The 13,884-nt window shown below is 41.1% G+C and overlaps 2 protein-coding genes across 4 annotated transcripts; both read left to right on the forward strand.

Annotated features, from left to right (window-relative positions):
• Nucleotides 1–1,320: 1,320 nt before the first annotated feature.
• LOC104449917 (NADP-dependent malic enzyme) lies at nucleotides 1,321–8,093 on the forward strand. 3 transcript variants are annotated; one of them, XM_010064226.3, is made up of 20 exons: nucleotides 1,321–1,535; nucleotides 1,674–1,978; nucleotides 3,122–3,242; nucleotides 3,357–3,431; nucleotides 3,849–4,000; nucleotides 4,120–4,225; nucleotides 4,358–4,423; nucleotides 4,912–5,007; nucleotides 5,106–5,177; nucleotides 5,270–5,353; nucleotides 5,422–5,520; nucleotides 5,743–5,790; nucleotides 5,877–5,930; nucleotides 6,017–6,115; nucleotides 6,269–6,358; nucleotides 6,434–6,511; nucleotides 6,629–6,703; nucleotides 6,799–6,889; nucleotides 7,066–7,194; nucleotides 7,716–8,093. In XM_010064226.3, the coding sequence occupies exons 1-20, from the start codon at nucleotides 1,506–1,508 to the stop codon at nucleotides 7,802–7,804; spliced, it is 1,959 nt and encodes a 652-aa protein (XP_010062528.1). In that variant the 5' UTR covers nucleotides 1,321–1,505; the 3' UTR covers nucleotides 7,805–8,093. The 3 variants fall into 3 exon arrangements, with proteins under 3 accessions (XP_010062528.1, XP_010062529.1, XP_010062530.1); XM_010064227.3 differs by having other exon boundaries at nucleotides 1,680–1,978; XM_010064228.3 differs by having other exon boundaries at nucleotides 1,322–1,535; nucleotides 1,683–1,978.
• A 2,037-nt stretch (nucleotides 8,094–10,130) lies between these two features.
• Nucleotides 10,131–13,417, forward strand: LOC104449918 (transcription factor MYBS3). The gene is made up of 3 exons (XM_010064229.3): nucleotides 10,131–10,510; nucleotides 11,802–12,010; nucleotides 12,653–13,417. Exons 1-3 carry the CDS (start codon nucleotides 10,336–10,338, stop codon nucleotides 13,166–13,168), a joined length of 900 nt encoding a protein of 299 aa, XP_010062531.2. The 5' UTR covers nucleotides 10,131–10,335; the 3' UTR covers nucleotides 13,169–13,417.
• The last annotated feature ends 467 nt before the right edge of the window (nucleotides 13,418–13,884 follow it).

Raw genomic sequence — 13,884 nt, forward strand, 5'->3', positions numbered from 1 at the left:
AAACCCATATATCTTAGTGTTTACCCATTAAAACTTATTATGGGTGTTTTATAAGATAAAGCTTGACCCATTTAACACCTCTACTACATGATAGCACCCTACTGGACACCCCATTTGGGTCCTCATTAAAAGAAATGAATGATAAATGACACTTTTTGGGTAGTTGGACCATGCTCCACCTACCAACCGTGCCTAATCATCGTGTGATTAGCATAAGAAGTCAGCCTTCATTTGCTAACTGGGGTTTAATCGGGTTTAAAAAAGCATTATGCGGCGAGTAACATGTATTTCGGTTTTGATCCGGAATTGGGGCATGATTGTTTATGACAAAACGCAACGAGCCATGAAGCTTATTTAAATGACCTCAAGTTGGGCATGGAAATAGTGGTGATATATCGCTATGAAAGTTGGGAGAGGGGACATGTCGGATTTGGGTCGATTGCAAATTAGAAATTTGCTTAGCCAATTTCTGTTTGGGACTGATATATGTTGATCCGAGCGATTTTCCTGTGACCTAGGAAGTTAGGTTAGACAAATTCACGTTTGAATTGACTGAAAAAGAGCAATCCTTAGTCTCCAAAGCTCAAAGCTCCCTAGTCTCACAATATAATTATAAAGACGGCTGCATCGGGAATGTCTTTGATTTTTATTTTTGTTATAGTCATTAACTTTGTATTTTCCGTCAGCACGTGTGATACACGGGACCTATATATAAATATGAATATATATAAAGAAAATGGAATAATAAATTAAAGAATATTAATATCAAAAAAATAAATAATTCCCACGAATTATTGATTATTTTTTATACATTAGTTAACCCTTAAAGACATATGTATGTTCCCTTTTTACTCAATTTGTATTTAGTTTTTTTCCCCACTCTCTATAACTATATATATATATTATCGATTTTGCTATACTTCTACTTTTAACTTTTAAATTTAAGCTATTGTACTGTTTCATCACAAGATGTGATAATCAAAATATATACTTGAAATTAGATTGTTCCCGTCTAAATTGAGATTCGAACCTCTTACCTCATTCTTAGGTTGGAAATTGTGGATATTTATTTATTTATTTGGCCTAAGGGTGGATATTTATTTAGCTGTATTAAGGTGGCTACATTTTATGAAACCCTTGCAAGCTTTTTATCAACCTTTTTGCATAATTTATTTTTCTCTCATTGACCAGTGATAGAAAATAGCATTAAAGAAAGAAAGAAAGAAAGAAAGGAGGGAAAAAAAAAGAAAAAAAAGAAAAAGAATTCTTACCAAGAAAAGGCGAAATCGGACTCAGGTAAAACCAAATTCGTACCTGCATCTCCGACGGAGAGAGAGAGAGAGAGAGAGCGCTTTGCTTCCTCAGACGGACAGACGCTCTCTCTCTCTTCCTTCCTTCCTCCGTTCTTCTCTCTCCCTCTCCCACCGAAGTAGTCGCATTCTAGAGAGAGAGAGAGAGAGAGAGAGAGAGAGAGGGATTCGGACTCCATTGCCATTCCTCTCGCCATGATGTCGTTGAACGGGAGCAGCTTTCTGGTAAGCCTCACTTCGCTCTGACTCGATTCTTTGATCTCCATTTCGCCGGTCGCGAGCTGATGCGCACGATCGGTTACTCGTTTCGTCCTCCGTTGATTTCCTCTCGCTCGCTATTCACTTGTGTGGCGGCGGCGGCAGCGGCAGCAGCATCCGAGCGTCTGTAAGTCGTGCCGGACCTTCGATGCGGCGCGGAGGAGCCCCGTCGCCTTCGTGAGGGTGCGATCGGGCCCGAGCGGCGGGCGGTGTCGAGTGGCGAGCGACGGGAACGGCCGCGTCCTGGTGGACGGCGCATTGGACGAAGACGGCTCTTCTTCTTCGTCGTCGTCGTCGCCGTCGGTTCTGGAGATGGACTCGAAGTCCGGCGGCCCCGGCCCCGACTTGTACGGTGAAGACCGAGCCACCGAGGACCAGCTCGTCACGCCTTGGGCCGTCTCTGTGGCCAGGTCAGATTCTCGTCGTCTTCTGGTGTCGATAGTCCCGATGCGGCTTCGCCATCGAGAAATTTTTACTGTTTCGTATTTTCCTCCGATTATATTTATGACGCAATAAATGATTTTAGATGGACGCCGACGTGTTAGGTAGTATTGAAAAGGAAATCATGTTGTATGAATGAGGGCCCTGCCATTTATTATAATTGGTGTCTAAAAAAATCCATTTTGAAATGTTTCCCTTTTTTTCCTTAAATGTAATGAAATCATTTTCCACTTCGTATGCATTTTAGCCTCTTTTTTTTTTTTTTTTTTTTTGCTTTTTCTTTTAAATGTTGAATGCTGTAAGAACGGGGGCACTTCTGTTCTTACTTCTCCGGCAACAAATTTTCAAGCAAGACTCATACTTTTGTTTATGGCACTGGGTTGCTAATATTATTACAGATATTACAGAGCTGTCTAATTTGGGACGACGGAATGGTGGCTGGTGATCCTGGAAAATTGAGCATTCCATTAATGTTTTATAGGGGGGCAAGAAAAATATTATGAAATTATAGTTGGTGTGCTTAGAGAATTATTGTAACAATGTTTGAAATTTACCGCAATCAGTGATGTGAAGCACCTTAAATTGCTTCTCGAAGATTATCTTTTGGACTATCGATCCAGTACACATCCTGAAGGTCCAAAGCATCTATGTTCTACATATTCTGGATGCATGTCTTCTGTATACTTGAATTCATAGAAGAACTAGGCTTGCTATTCATATGTTATCTTCATACAGGATTAGATGCAGTGTGTTTACTTGGAGTGGCTGCAAATTGAGGAGAATTTGAGTGGTACTCGTTTGAGGTCATTTAGATGTGAGAAAAAAAGGTTCTTTAAAAGCTCAGATGGTAAGGTGTGACCTATGCTGATATACAGGTTTTGGATGGTCAGAGAAAGATCTGAAAGATATAGATGGAGATTTATAGAAAGATAATGAATATCAGGACGTCCTAATAGAGCACAATGGGGCAAGGGATCCACTCAGCCCAGTCTTTTGGCATGCTTTTTTCTAAATTCTATGGTCCTTTAAGCATAAACATGAGTTTTAATACGCTTGCTTCTCTACTGCTTAGCTTTTTAATTTCTAATAAGCAATTTTCCCCTCTTTGTCAGTGGGTATAATTTACTTCGAGATCCACACCACAACAAAGCACTTTCCTTTTCTGAGAAAGAGAGAGATGCACACTACTTACGGGGGCTTCTCCCCCCAGTAGTTGTTTCTCAAGATCTTCAGGTTATCTACGCACTGGATAATTCTTTTAAAAAACTTTTTACATGCCCCTTTCTTGTGCATTTCCATTTTGGGTCTATCACATATGACTTTTAATTTGCGACTAAAAAACATCAGGTGAAGAAGCTAATGCACAGCCTCCGCAAGTACCAAGTCCCACTGCAAAAATACATGGCTATGATGGATCTCCAAGTGAGTTCATGTTTCTTCCTTCTCGAAGAGATTCAGGTCTTCCACTTAGGATCATATTTATGTGGTTGCCATGTCTTGCTTTGTACATGATAAAGGGTCCTAATGGAACTGGCCATCCAAAATTCTTTTCTATGATGTGCTTCTTCTTCCTTTTTATACCTTTTTCTGCAGACATGGCTTATCCTTTTTCATCTCAAAATTAGAGAATCATGCTTTTTTAGTGCTTTATAAATTTGTCAGCCTTATTCAATCATGTGAGCAAACCAAGTGTGCTGCCTTGATAGCTTTATGATATTGTGGCAATGCCAACTTCTGCATTTTGCTAGATGTGTAATTCATCTTTTCTATCAAAACGAAAAGTTGTGCATTTCTCGACTTCTAGCGTAGTCTCATACTTTCAGAGTATCCATATCACAGGAGACAAACGAGAGGCTGTTCTACAAGCTTCTTATTGACCATGTTGAGGAGCTTCTTCCTGTTGTCTACACTCCAACTGTGGGTGAAGCTTGCCAAAAATATGGGAGCATTTTCAGACGACCTCAAGGTCTCTTTATCAGTTTGAAAGAAAAGTATGTCTCTATGTCTGCTGTACTTCATCGATTGTGGTATTTTGTTTTCCTAATAGACATTCCTTTGCTATCATCTGGTGTTAGATGCATATATGGTACTCACAAATAATTAATCTTAGGGGCAAGATTCTTGAGGTCTTAAAGAACTGGCCACAGAGAAACATTCAGGTTATTGTTGTGACGGATGGCGAACGGATCTTAGGACTTGGAGATCTTGGCTGTCAAGTATATAATTTCAGTGACTGTCTCTCTCCTTCACATACACGTGTGCACGTGCACCCCAAAGACGCATGCACGCCCGCACGCATGCTCACAAGGCGCAATTGATAACTGTCTCTAGAATTGTCTCTTTGCTAGGGAATGGGGATTCCAGTAGGGAAGCTTTCATTGTACACTGCTCTTGGTGGAGTCCGTCCTTCTGCAGTAAGTTATGCTTCTGTGTCCATATAATTGTGAAATATCCTCGAGTCAAGAACCTTTTACATCAAATGTCCTAGAACTTCCATTAGGTGCTATCTTTTCTTTAAATAGACACTGGATGTGTCTCTCAACCTTCTATCTCTTGCTACCACAGGCTTTAGTGAAATTTCCCTTGTGTGGCATTTGCAGCTCTGACTTCAGCAAAATGATGCAACCAACTTACGTGTATATTTTATTTTTCCAGTCTGTTTGCATTTAGAATGAGACAGCAGTTGATAAAATTGATTTTCATTTTTTGTGATGCTTCTATTTGCCAATTCTTTATGAAAACCAATGCATATTCAGAGATTACTAGCATGGACTATCTGAAGGTTTTAGATGTTTTATTTTGTTCACGGCAACCATGTCGGGAACTCGACTAATGGTGGTTATGTTTGTCCAATCATTTTTCTATGGATACTTATAATAACTGAATATTTTATCATTTACAGTGCTTGCCTGTAACTATTGATGTGGGGACTAATAACGAGAACCTACTGAAGGATGAGTTCTACATTGGGCTCAGGCAGAGGAGGGCAACTGGGGAGGTCTGATTTGCTTTTACCATTTGAATTATCATTTTTTCCATGCATGCAGTCACATGTTATGCAACAGGAGAAATCTGAATCACATGTTCTTCTTTCAGGAATATGATGAACTTTTGCATGAATTTATGAGTGCAGTCAAGCAGATTTTTGGGGAGAAAGTACTCATTCAGGTTGGACTATCATTTTATAGTTTGCGCTAGTCATTATTTTTCTTTAAAATCTTTATGGATGCCTCATGCCTTAAAAATAACTTTTGGTGCAGTTTGAAGATTTTGCAAACCACAATGCCTTTGAGCTGCTTGAGAAGTATGGGACGACTCATCTTGTCTTCAATGATGATATTCAGGTGAAAATCAGAACCCTCTAAATATGAGTCAACATATGCCTGTTTACCCTTCCACTACTTTGCTCCAGGGAACGGCATCTGTGGTTCTTGCAGGGCTTATTGCAGCATTAAAGTTTGTTGGGGGAACCCTTGCGGATCAGCGATTTCTATTCCTAGGTGCTGGGGAGGTTTGTTGTCAACTTTTGTCATGAGAACCCTTAATTTCTTTTCAAGTAGCTCTGTGTATCAGTATAAAGTCCTATAGTCTGCATTTATGTATCATGGTTCTTCTGCCTTGGAGTCATTGGAAAAATACAAAGGAAAATTTGCTCCTCTTTCTTATTTCATTAGCTCACGCATCTATAATATCTGGTACAAGGAAGTTCTGCTGTAACTGGTGGTTCTTACAGGCTGGCACTGGTATAGCTGAACTTATGGCCCTCGAAATATCAAAACAGGTTAAAACATAGCATTCAATATTTATTTGAGTATTCACTTTGAGAAATTCTGGACAATGATAAAAAATACCTGATGTCTTTTGCAGACAAATGTTCCAGTGGAGGAAGCTCGTAAGAAAATTTGGCTAGTTGATTCGAAGGTAATGTGACGTTTTCTTTGTGAATTGATTTGCTTTAGTTGTTTTAATTCATCCATTGGTAAACCCTTGCACACATTCTTTTGCAGGGTTTGATAGTTAATTCACGCTGGGAATCACTCCAGCAATTCAAGAAGCCTTGGGCTCATGAACATGAGCCTATTAATGAACTTGTGGATGCAGTAAAGGTGTTCTCTCTCACTCTCTTGCTTGCTCGCTCACATGCGTCGCCCCCGGGGGATGTGTACAATGCAGGCACCGGATATATAAACTCAAACTGGTCTCAAAGTCTCTCTTTGTTGTCTAGGGTTCTTATTCTAATGCTTTCTTAATTGTCTTAGGTAATTAAACCAACAGTGTTGATTGGAACATCAGGCGTGGGAAGCACTTTTACGGAAGATGTGGTTGAGGCTATGGCTGCTCTGAATGAGGTATGTATCGCTTCTGTCCACTTCACCTACCATCCAAAGGACAAGATGCTTATGAGATTTGTGCAAAATTTGCAGAAACCCATCATTCTTGCTCTTTCCAACCCAACTTCACAATCTGAATGTACAGCGGAAGAAGCTTATAAATGGAGTCAGGTAGCATCATCACGCAAGTTCTGTCTTGCTGAAATTTGCAAACCTCTCTTTCCAAAATATAAATACTCATTACCTGACTGGTTTGCTTAATGTTTAACGTGATTTCCGTTCTTGCAGGGCCGTGCTATATTCGCCAGTGGGAGCCCATTTGCTCCTGTTGAATACAAGGGGAAGACTCTTGTGCCTGGCCAGGTCTTTAACGAATAGCACATGTCTCAACTCAACTCTAGATGCGAGTACATCAAATCTTGACAACTAACTTCACTGTTATTTTTTTTCTGTTCCAGGCCAATAATGCATACATTTTCCCAGGACTTGGTCTAGGCTTGATAATGTCCGGTGCAATCCGTGTTCACAATGATATGCTTTTGGCTGCCTGTAAGTGCGCCATTTTGGTTTTAAACAAATTCTGAAATGGAGCTTGGCATGCACATTGTTGTTGACCTTGGACCGATAAATTTCTTGACATGGGAATGTAAGCTAATTCAAATGTTTCAATTGCATGTCTGCCTTTTCTGATTATTTTTGCCATTTTGCATACTTCTTTGGAACAGCGGAAGCCCTGGCTGCACAAGTGACTCGGGAAAACTTTGACAAGGGACTCATATATCCACCTTTTACTGACATAAGAAAGATCTCAGCCCAAATAGCCGCCGATGTCGCGGCAAAAGCTTATGAACTTGGTAAGTTCTTTAATTCTTGGAAAAATCCTACTATTTGTTCTTTTAATTTTTTTCTAATCAAGTCCCTGTTTTTTTAATTTATCTAATCAAGTCTTTCTACTTTCACAAATTTTCTAATCAAGTTCCCCTAATTCCACATCTAGCTGACACGGCCGTTGAATGACGACGTAAATGATGACGTAATTTGAGGTGGATAAATTTTTGACATCCACATTGGCTAAATTTATGCACATCATATTCCAAAATTGTCAGTATTATATTTTTCCCCATACGTCTACGTGGGCATCCGCATATTTTATTTGCAACATACTTTGGCATCATGTGACGGTCAACAGCTTTGGTCGGATTTGGTATCAGAGTGACTTCATTAGAAAATTTATGAAAGTAGAAAGATTTGATTAGACAAATTAGAAGTAACGGACTTGATTAGAAAAAAAAGGCAAAAGTATAGGGTCAAAATTTTTTGTATACACGGACCCTCGCTTTCTCATGTTCCTTTTGTGGATGAAATGCTTTTGCAGGCTTGGCTACTCGCCTCCCTCAGCCAAAAGACCTGGTGAAGTACGCTGAGAGCTGTATGTACAGCCCTACCTACCGTAGCTACCGGTAAACAGAGGGCACGTACTGTATACGTCTCGCATGGAGTTCTCTTCAACTATGTTGTTGTCCTTTGTTGTTTGTTTCATCTGTCGGTGGTGTCCTTGTCCTTCCCCTCATTCTAGAACGGGAGGCGATGAGAAAAGTCATGAAAAAAAGGCATTTTGCAATTCTAGAAATATCTGCATTGATATAGTCAATTAGATTGCTAGATTGTGCCTCTGAGAGAGAGAGAGAGAGAGAGAGAGAGAGAGATTCATATTATGACTTTTGACTAATGTAAGCTTTTGGAATATTCGCATTGGGTTTCTTCGATGGACCACTCTCGGTCCTTTTCTTGACTTATTTGAAGGGCGAGGCGAGAGAGAGAGAGAGAGGGAGAGAGATCGTACGACGCTTGACTAATCTGAGCTATTTAGGCCATTCGCGTTGCGTTTGTTTGATGGGGCACTCGTCATTTCTTGACTTAATTTGGAGGGGAGAAAAGTTGCAACATAGGCTGACGCCAGACACCTTGCTTTCGATTTTGTTGAGCTTTGAAAGTTCAACGCAACAAAGCGTCATTTCTTAAGTTTAGGATGTCAAGTATCGAATTCATCATGACTTGGATAAAGAGCAAATTCAACGGAAGGAAAATGGACACCGAGATAGAAAACAGCATTCTTATGTCGTATACATCAAAAGCACCAATTTTGAAATTGGCATCCTAAGCTCTTCAGAATGAAAAGTGCGAAGAGTTTAGTTGAGTTGAATGAAATAGCTGCCCGCCTTTTTGGAACGAATTTTGGAGCGTCAAAAGTGACTGTCCCTCGGAACTGTTACTTCTTTCTACTTCTAGCCCCCTATAGCAACTTATCAGATTTGGCCAATCTTTTTAAGTAAATAGCATCAACCTACAATAATTCCCCTCCCATAATATAGTAATTTATCGGACTTGACAAATCTTTAGAAGCAGATAGCATCGATTTGCAATCCCATGGTATGATAACTTATTGGATTTGGCAAGTCCAAATTCTCTATCAAATTTGAGAATTTGGATCGATGATCTTCAATAGACTCTTGTCCTTGTGGAGTTGTAGACTCGAATTCCATGATCCCATTAACGGGTCCAAAGTGGATAAAACCAAAATGAAATCCACATACGAAGCAAAACACAGATAACGTCATCGAGCACGCCCCCTTCTTCAACTCTGGACAACGCCCCACCAATAAAAATCCACGTTGACTTTGGACCGACGACGAGGTTTACAACAAGTAAAAGTCAGGCTGACAAAAGGATGTCGGCCAAAAGATTATTCTCACTTATCGTTTTGGATCGCATTATGTGTGTGTGTGTGTGTGTGTGTATATGTATTTGTTTCTATGGTGGTCGGGTTTACATTGGAAACCATTTCTCCGGCAACGGCCCGGACTGTGATACGAATAATCGCGGATTTATTAAAGATTCCGTCGACGGATTCTACTAAAATTGTTTTTTTCAATCTTTATCACGGTGGCCACGCAAATTGATTTCATGGATTATCTTTACTATAAGTCTGTAAAGATTTTTAAAAAAATAAATCAAATTTAGGCTCTATTTGTTTCACGAAAGATTAATTATTTAGAAAACATTTTTCTCAAAATAATTATTTGTATTACTTATGGAAATAAATGAATAAAAAATAATTTCAATGCGCACGAAAATGTTAAACTATAAATGGTTGTCGATAACGAATTTTTTTTCATTAACTACTTATTTCAAAAAATATAAGCGATCATTTCTAAGATATGTTTTCGAAATCCTTCATTTTCCACAAAATAAACGTTGTCTTTAGTAGTCATATCCATTTTCCGAGAAGGATAAGCGTGGGCGGGTGAAAACCGCGAAATGCACTATTATAAATGATTTCTAGATAAGTTGTCGTCGACAAGAAAAAGAAGCAAAAAAAAGAATACCTCAAATAAGAAAAAAGTTAATCATCATGTGGGCTAGTAAAAATTTCCGACCAAAAAAAGAAAAAAAGAGAGAAAAATACAGATAACAACAAAAGTTGAAAAAAAAAAAGAAAAAAAAAAAAAAAAGAAAAAGCAGAGCGGTCAAATTTCGTGAGGAAGGAGCAGAACCGTGTTATCCTCTCCATCTCTTTCTTCGAAGCTCTAACGAACGACCGCCCGCGTTTTCCCCCCTCTCTCTCTCTCTATCTCTACAATTCCCGATTTACCCCCTCCCTCTCTCGGCATATAAAACCCGCAGGTGAAACCCGCTCTCTCTCCCCCACGCCTTCCGCCCGACTCGGACTCGGACTCGGCCGAGTCAACCCACGCCCCCGCGAGTCCCGACCCCCGGCGCCATGACGCGGCGATGCTCCCACTGCTGCAACAAGGGCCACAACTCCAGGACCTGCCCCGTCCGCGGCGGCGGCGGGGACGGCGGGGCGCGGCGGCCGCCCCCTCCTCCTCCTCCCCTCCACCTCCTCCTCTGGCGCCGCGGCGGCGGCGGCCTCGGCCTCGGCCTCCGGCGGCGGGGTGAAGCTGTTCGGGGTTAGGTTAACGGACGGGTCGATCATGAAGAAGAGCGCCAGCGTGGGGTGCCTGTCCGCCGCCCACTACCACTCCTCGTCCTCCGCCGCGGCATCCCCGAACCCCGGCTCGTCCCCGATCGACGGGAGCGACGGCTACCTGTCCGACGATCCCGCGCCCGGCTCCCGCTCGTCCAATCGGCGCGTCGAGAGGAAGAAAGGTATCGAGGATTTTGATTGACGCGCGGCTCCCTGATTCCCTGGGGGGCATCGATTGTGCGTTTCTGATTGTTTGGGTTGTGCTGTTTCTTTCCTTGCTTATCGTTTCGGATTGGAAGCCTGCGTCTGTTTGGTTGAAAATTGGAGCTTGATGCGTGTGACGAGTGGCTAGGATATCTCAAAAATGGTCCCTGATTTTTGGATTTCCAGTTTAAATGTAAAGATCCTTCTTTTGCAGCCCTCAACAAAATCAAAGCGATTAAGAGCATCTTCACGAAGAAAAATCTCAGTCAGAATATCGTGCGTCGTCTAATTCTAATCTCAAACGCTACAGTATTTACGTGCAGGATTGCTAATGAGAATAATTTGACTCGAGTGGCGAGATGTCTTTTATATGGTATCTGTTATCCGTTAACATTTCGGGAAGTTCATGGTATTTTGGAGGTTATCTTTAAAGAAAAAGGGTAGCTTTATGATGTTAGGGAAGGTTCCTTCTTTAATTTGCTTGCATGTTCTATTTTCCTAGTTACTTTGTAGGAAATGAGATGTTGATGGATCTAATTTAGGAAGATTGCTTGAATTTGTCTCTTAAGTTCTGAGATTCTTTCTTTTTAGGTCGCTAAGCATGGGATTCGGTCATCTGTGACTCATAAGTTACCTTACCTGATCTGTGCAAATGATCAAATGCGATAAATGAGCATTAAAACCTTATAAAGTCATTAGGAATTGCCTACTGAACAAATGAATGAGCTTCACAATTGTGAGTTCTCGTTCTTAGCTCTGCGAGATCAGTGGTACTGCATGTCTTGTAATTCTGATGTGAGGAATTATATCTGCTGGCAGGCATGCTTCCGTCAAAGTTCTCCTGCCAAGTAGGGGGCAGCTATCCCATCTCTGCATTTGTACTTGAATCATGTTAAGTTTCTTCGTTTGATATCAAGTATATCATGCCACGTCGTTAGCGATCCAACAGGATAGCAACATCTTCACTAAAGTATTGTGCGGGATAGGCAATATGTTGCCATGGGTCCGTGAATCATTTATCTATTATCTTTGTCAGTGTCAGATGAATGACCTTGTTTGTTTTGGTCTGTGCTTAGTAAATTCCATGGTTGACTGCGCTCTAACTGCCCAGAGGTGTGTACTGAGATGACTGCCTTCTAGATTGTTATGTAGACACCATAATACATACAGCATGACACTGGGCATTTAATATTTGATATTAGAAGCATATGGTGTCTCCTCCATGCAGTTGGTGGATGTTACTTATTGTTCAATTGGATTTGACTCCAGGTAACCCATGGACGGAGGAAGAGCATCGAAGGTTTTTAATTGGTCTCCAGAAATTGGGTAAAGGAGACTGGCGAGGGATAGCTCGTGACTTTGTGACTACAAGGACTCCTACTCAAGTGGCAAGCCATGCCCAGAAGTATTATATCCGGCAGAGTAATGCTGGCCGAAGAAAGAGGCGCTCCAGCCTTTTTGACATGGCTCCAGATATGGTTTGTCTTCTCTATGATGTTGCTTCTGCACATTCATTGCACTCCGTTCAAATATCCGGCTCGTGCATGTTTTAAGATGTTTTCTTAGCTCATGCTGACATATGCTTTAACCATGCACTAGTGATGATTACATGATAAGGGCCATTCCTCTTAGACCTTTGGGACACATCAAATGATATTAGTAGGAATTACTTTCTCTTTCAATGAATTATGACCTGATCAATGCTTTTCTCTTAAAAAAAATATAAAAACAAAATAGAAAAGGGGACGGGAAAGGACCTCTTTTGTGCAATTCATGGGTTATGACTGTAGACTCTTATGGATCCATTGCAATAGATCTACTGGTTAGATTAATAATGTTGGCTTGGTTTAATATATAAATAGCGTGACACTCGTCTCACGTAGGCTGAGATTTGGCTTACCACTTAAGCATGGAAATTAATCATGTTGAAAGGGGAGGTAGATAAGAGGCCTGGAGATATTGCAAAACAGTACTCTGCATTCCTATAAGCTTAAGCTATTGTGGAGGAAGGCATCTTTTAGTATTTAAATGTTATAGCAACTACTATTCTTTCTTTTTATCCTTTGGTCTGTTTTGTTGTGTCATTACTTTTGGTGAGATCCATCTTTTGCTTTTGTTAGGCTACTGCTGACCAACCCTCACATCCAGAAGAAACATTTCTGCCTCCTTTGGTCAGACTTAACGATGATACTAACTCAACAACTTCAACCAGTATGGGACTCGATTTGGAAAGAACGCCTATGGAGACCTCGCACCCAGAAACATCTGAAGGGGGCGGTGATGTTGCGATGGAATCAATTGATCAAGTACCTCTTGTACCCTGTTACTTCCCATACTATTTACCACTACCCTTTCCCATGTGGCCGCCCAACATGGCGCCTCCTGAAGATGGAAGGGTGGTGGAGACATCTCATCACCGTGTGCTAAAGCCAATCCCAGTAATTCCAAAAGAACCCCTAAATATCGACCAAATAGTTGGAATGTCTCAGCTAAGTCTTGCTGAGAATGAACCTGCACCACTCTCTTTGAAGTTTCTCGGGGAAACATCTCGACAGTCAGCATTTATCAAGGCGCCTTCTTCAGTCAATGAATCGGATCTCGACAACTGCAAGGATGGCGCCACTCAAGCAGCTTGACTCGTGCCTAAGATCAGCGACGGTTTAGTTCTTGTGAATCTTTCTGTAAAACCATCTGTATTGGTGTCCTCCTTTTCCTGTTGTATCTGCTTTCTTTAGGCTTTCTTCTCCACACAGCCCTAGCTAGATCATACTTCTCTAAGTATTTATTCTTTTTGCACTATGTGGATGGAATCCAAAATAAACTTAGTCCCAAGATTCGGGCATTGTTGCAAGCTTCTCACTTGGTAATACAGCAGGATTGCCCAATGCGTTAGGCCTAGTTGTTTAATTTACGCACGCAGGGGGGAGAGGCTCCACCTTGAACAGTGCTAAGTGTATCTGCATTATCATTTGTTCTCTTTGCAGTACGTAAGTAGGCTGATAAGTGGTTTTTCTTTCATGGACCTGGATCCACCGGACCGGATACTTGGATCCACAAAATGGGCGGCTCTGAAGCAGTTGATCCAGTGAGCCTGGGTCCGTCTGAAATTTTTCGCAGATACAGGATACGACATGATTTACGATATTTAAATGGGATATACGCAGGATACACATGAATAACGATTCATACGGGTGCGTTCCACCAAACCCAACATGCCTAGCACCCTGCTATGCTTCTTGTTTTTCGTTTGCTTTTGACGACATGTCTTTCGTTGGAGGGAATGATGGTTGTTGCATTAAATATTGCATGAAAAAAAAAAAAAAATTGAAATATTCTCATTTTCTCATATAAA

Source organism: Eucalyptus grandis, chromosome 6 (assembly GCF_016545825.1).
Source record: "Eucalyptus grandis isolate ANBG69807.140 chromosome 6, ASM1654582v1, whole genome shotgun sequence".
Taxonomy (NCBI): Eukaryota; Viridiplantae; Streptophyta; class Magnoliopsida; order Myrtales; family Myrtaceae; genus Eucalyptus; species Eucalyptus grandis.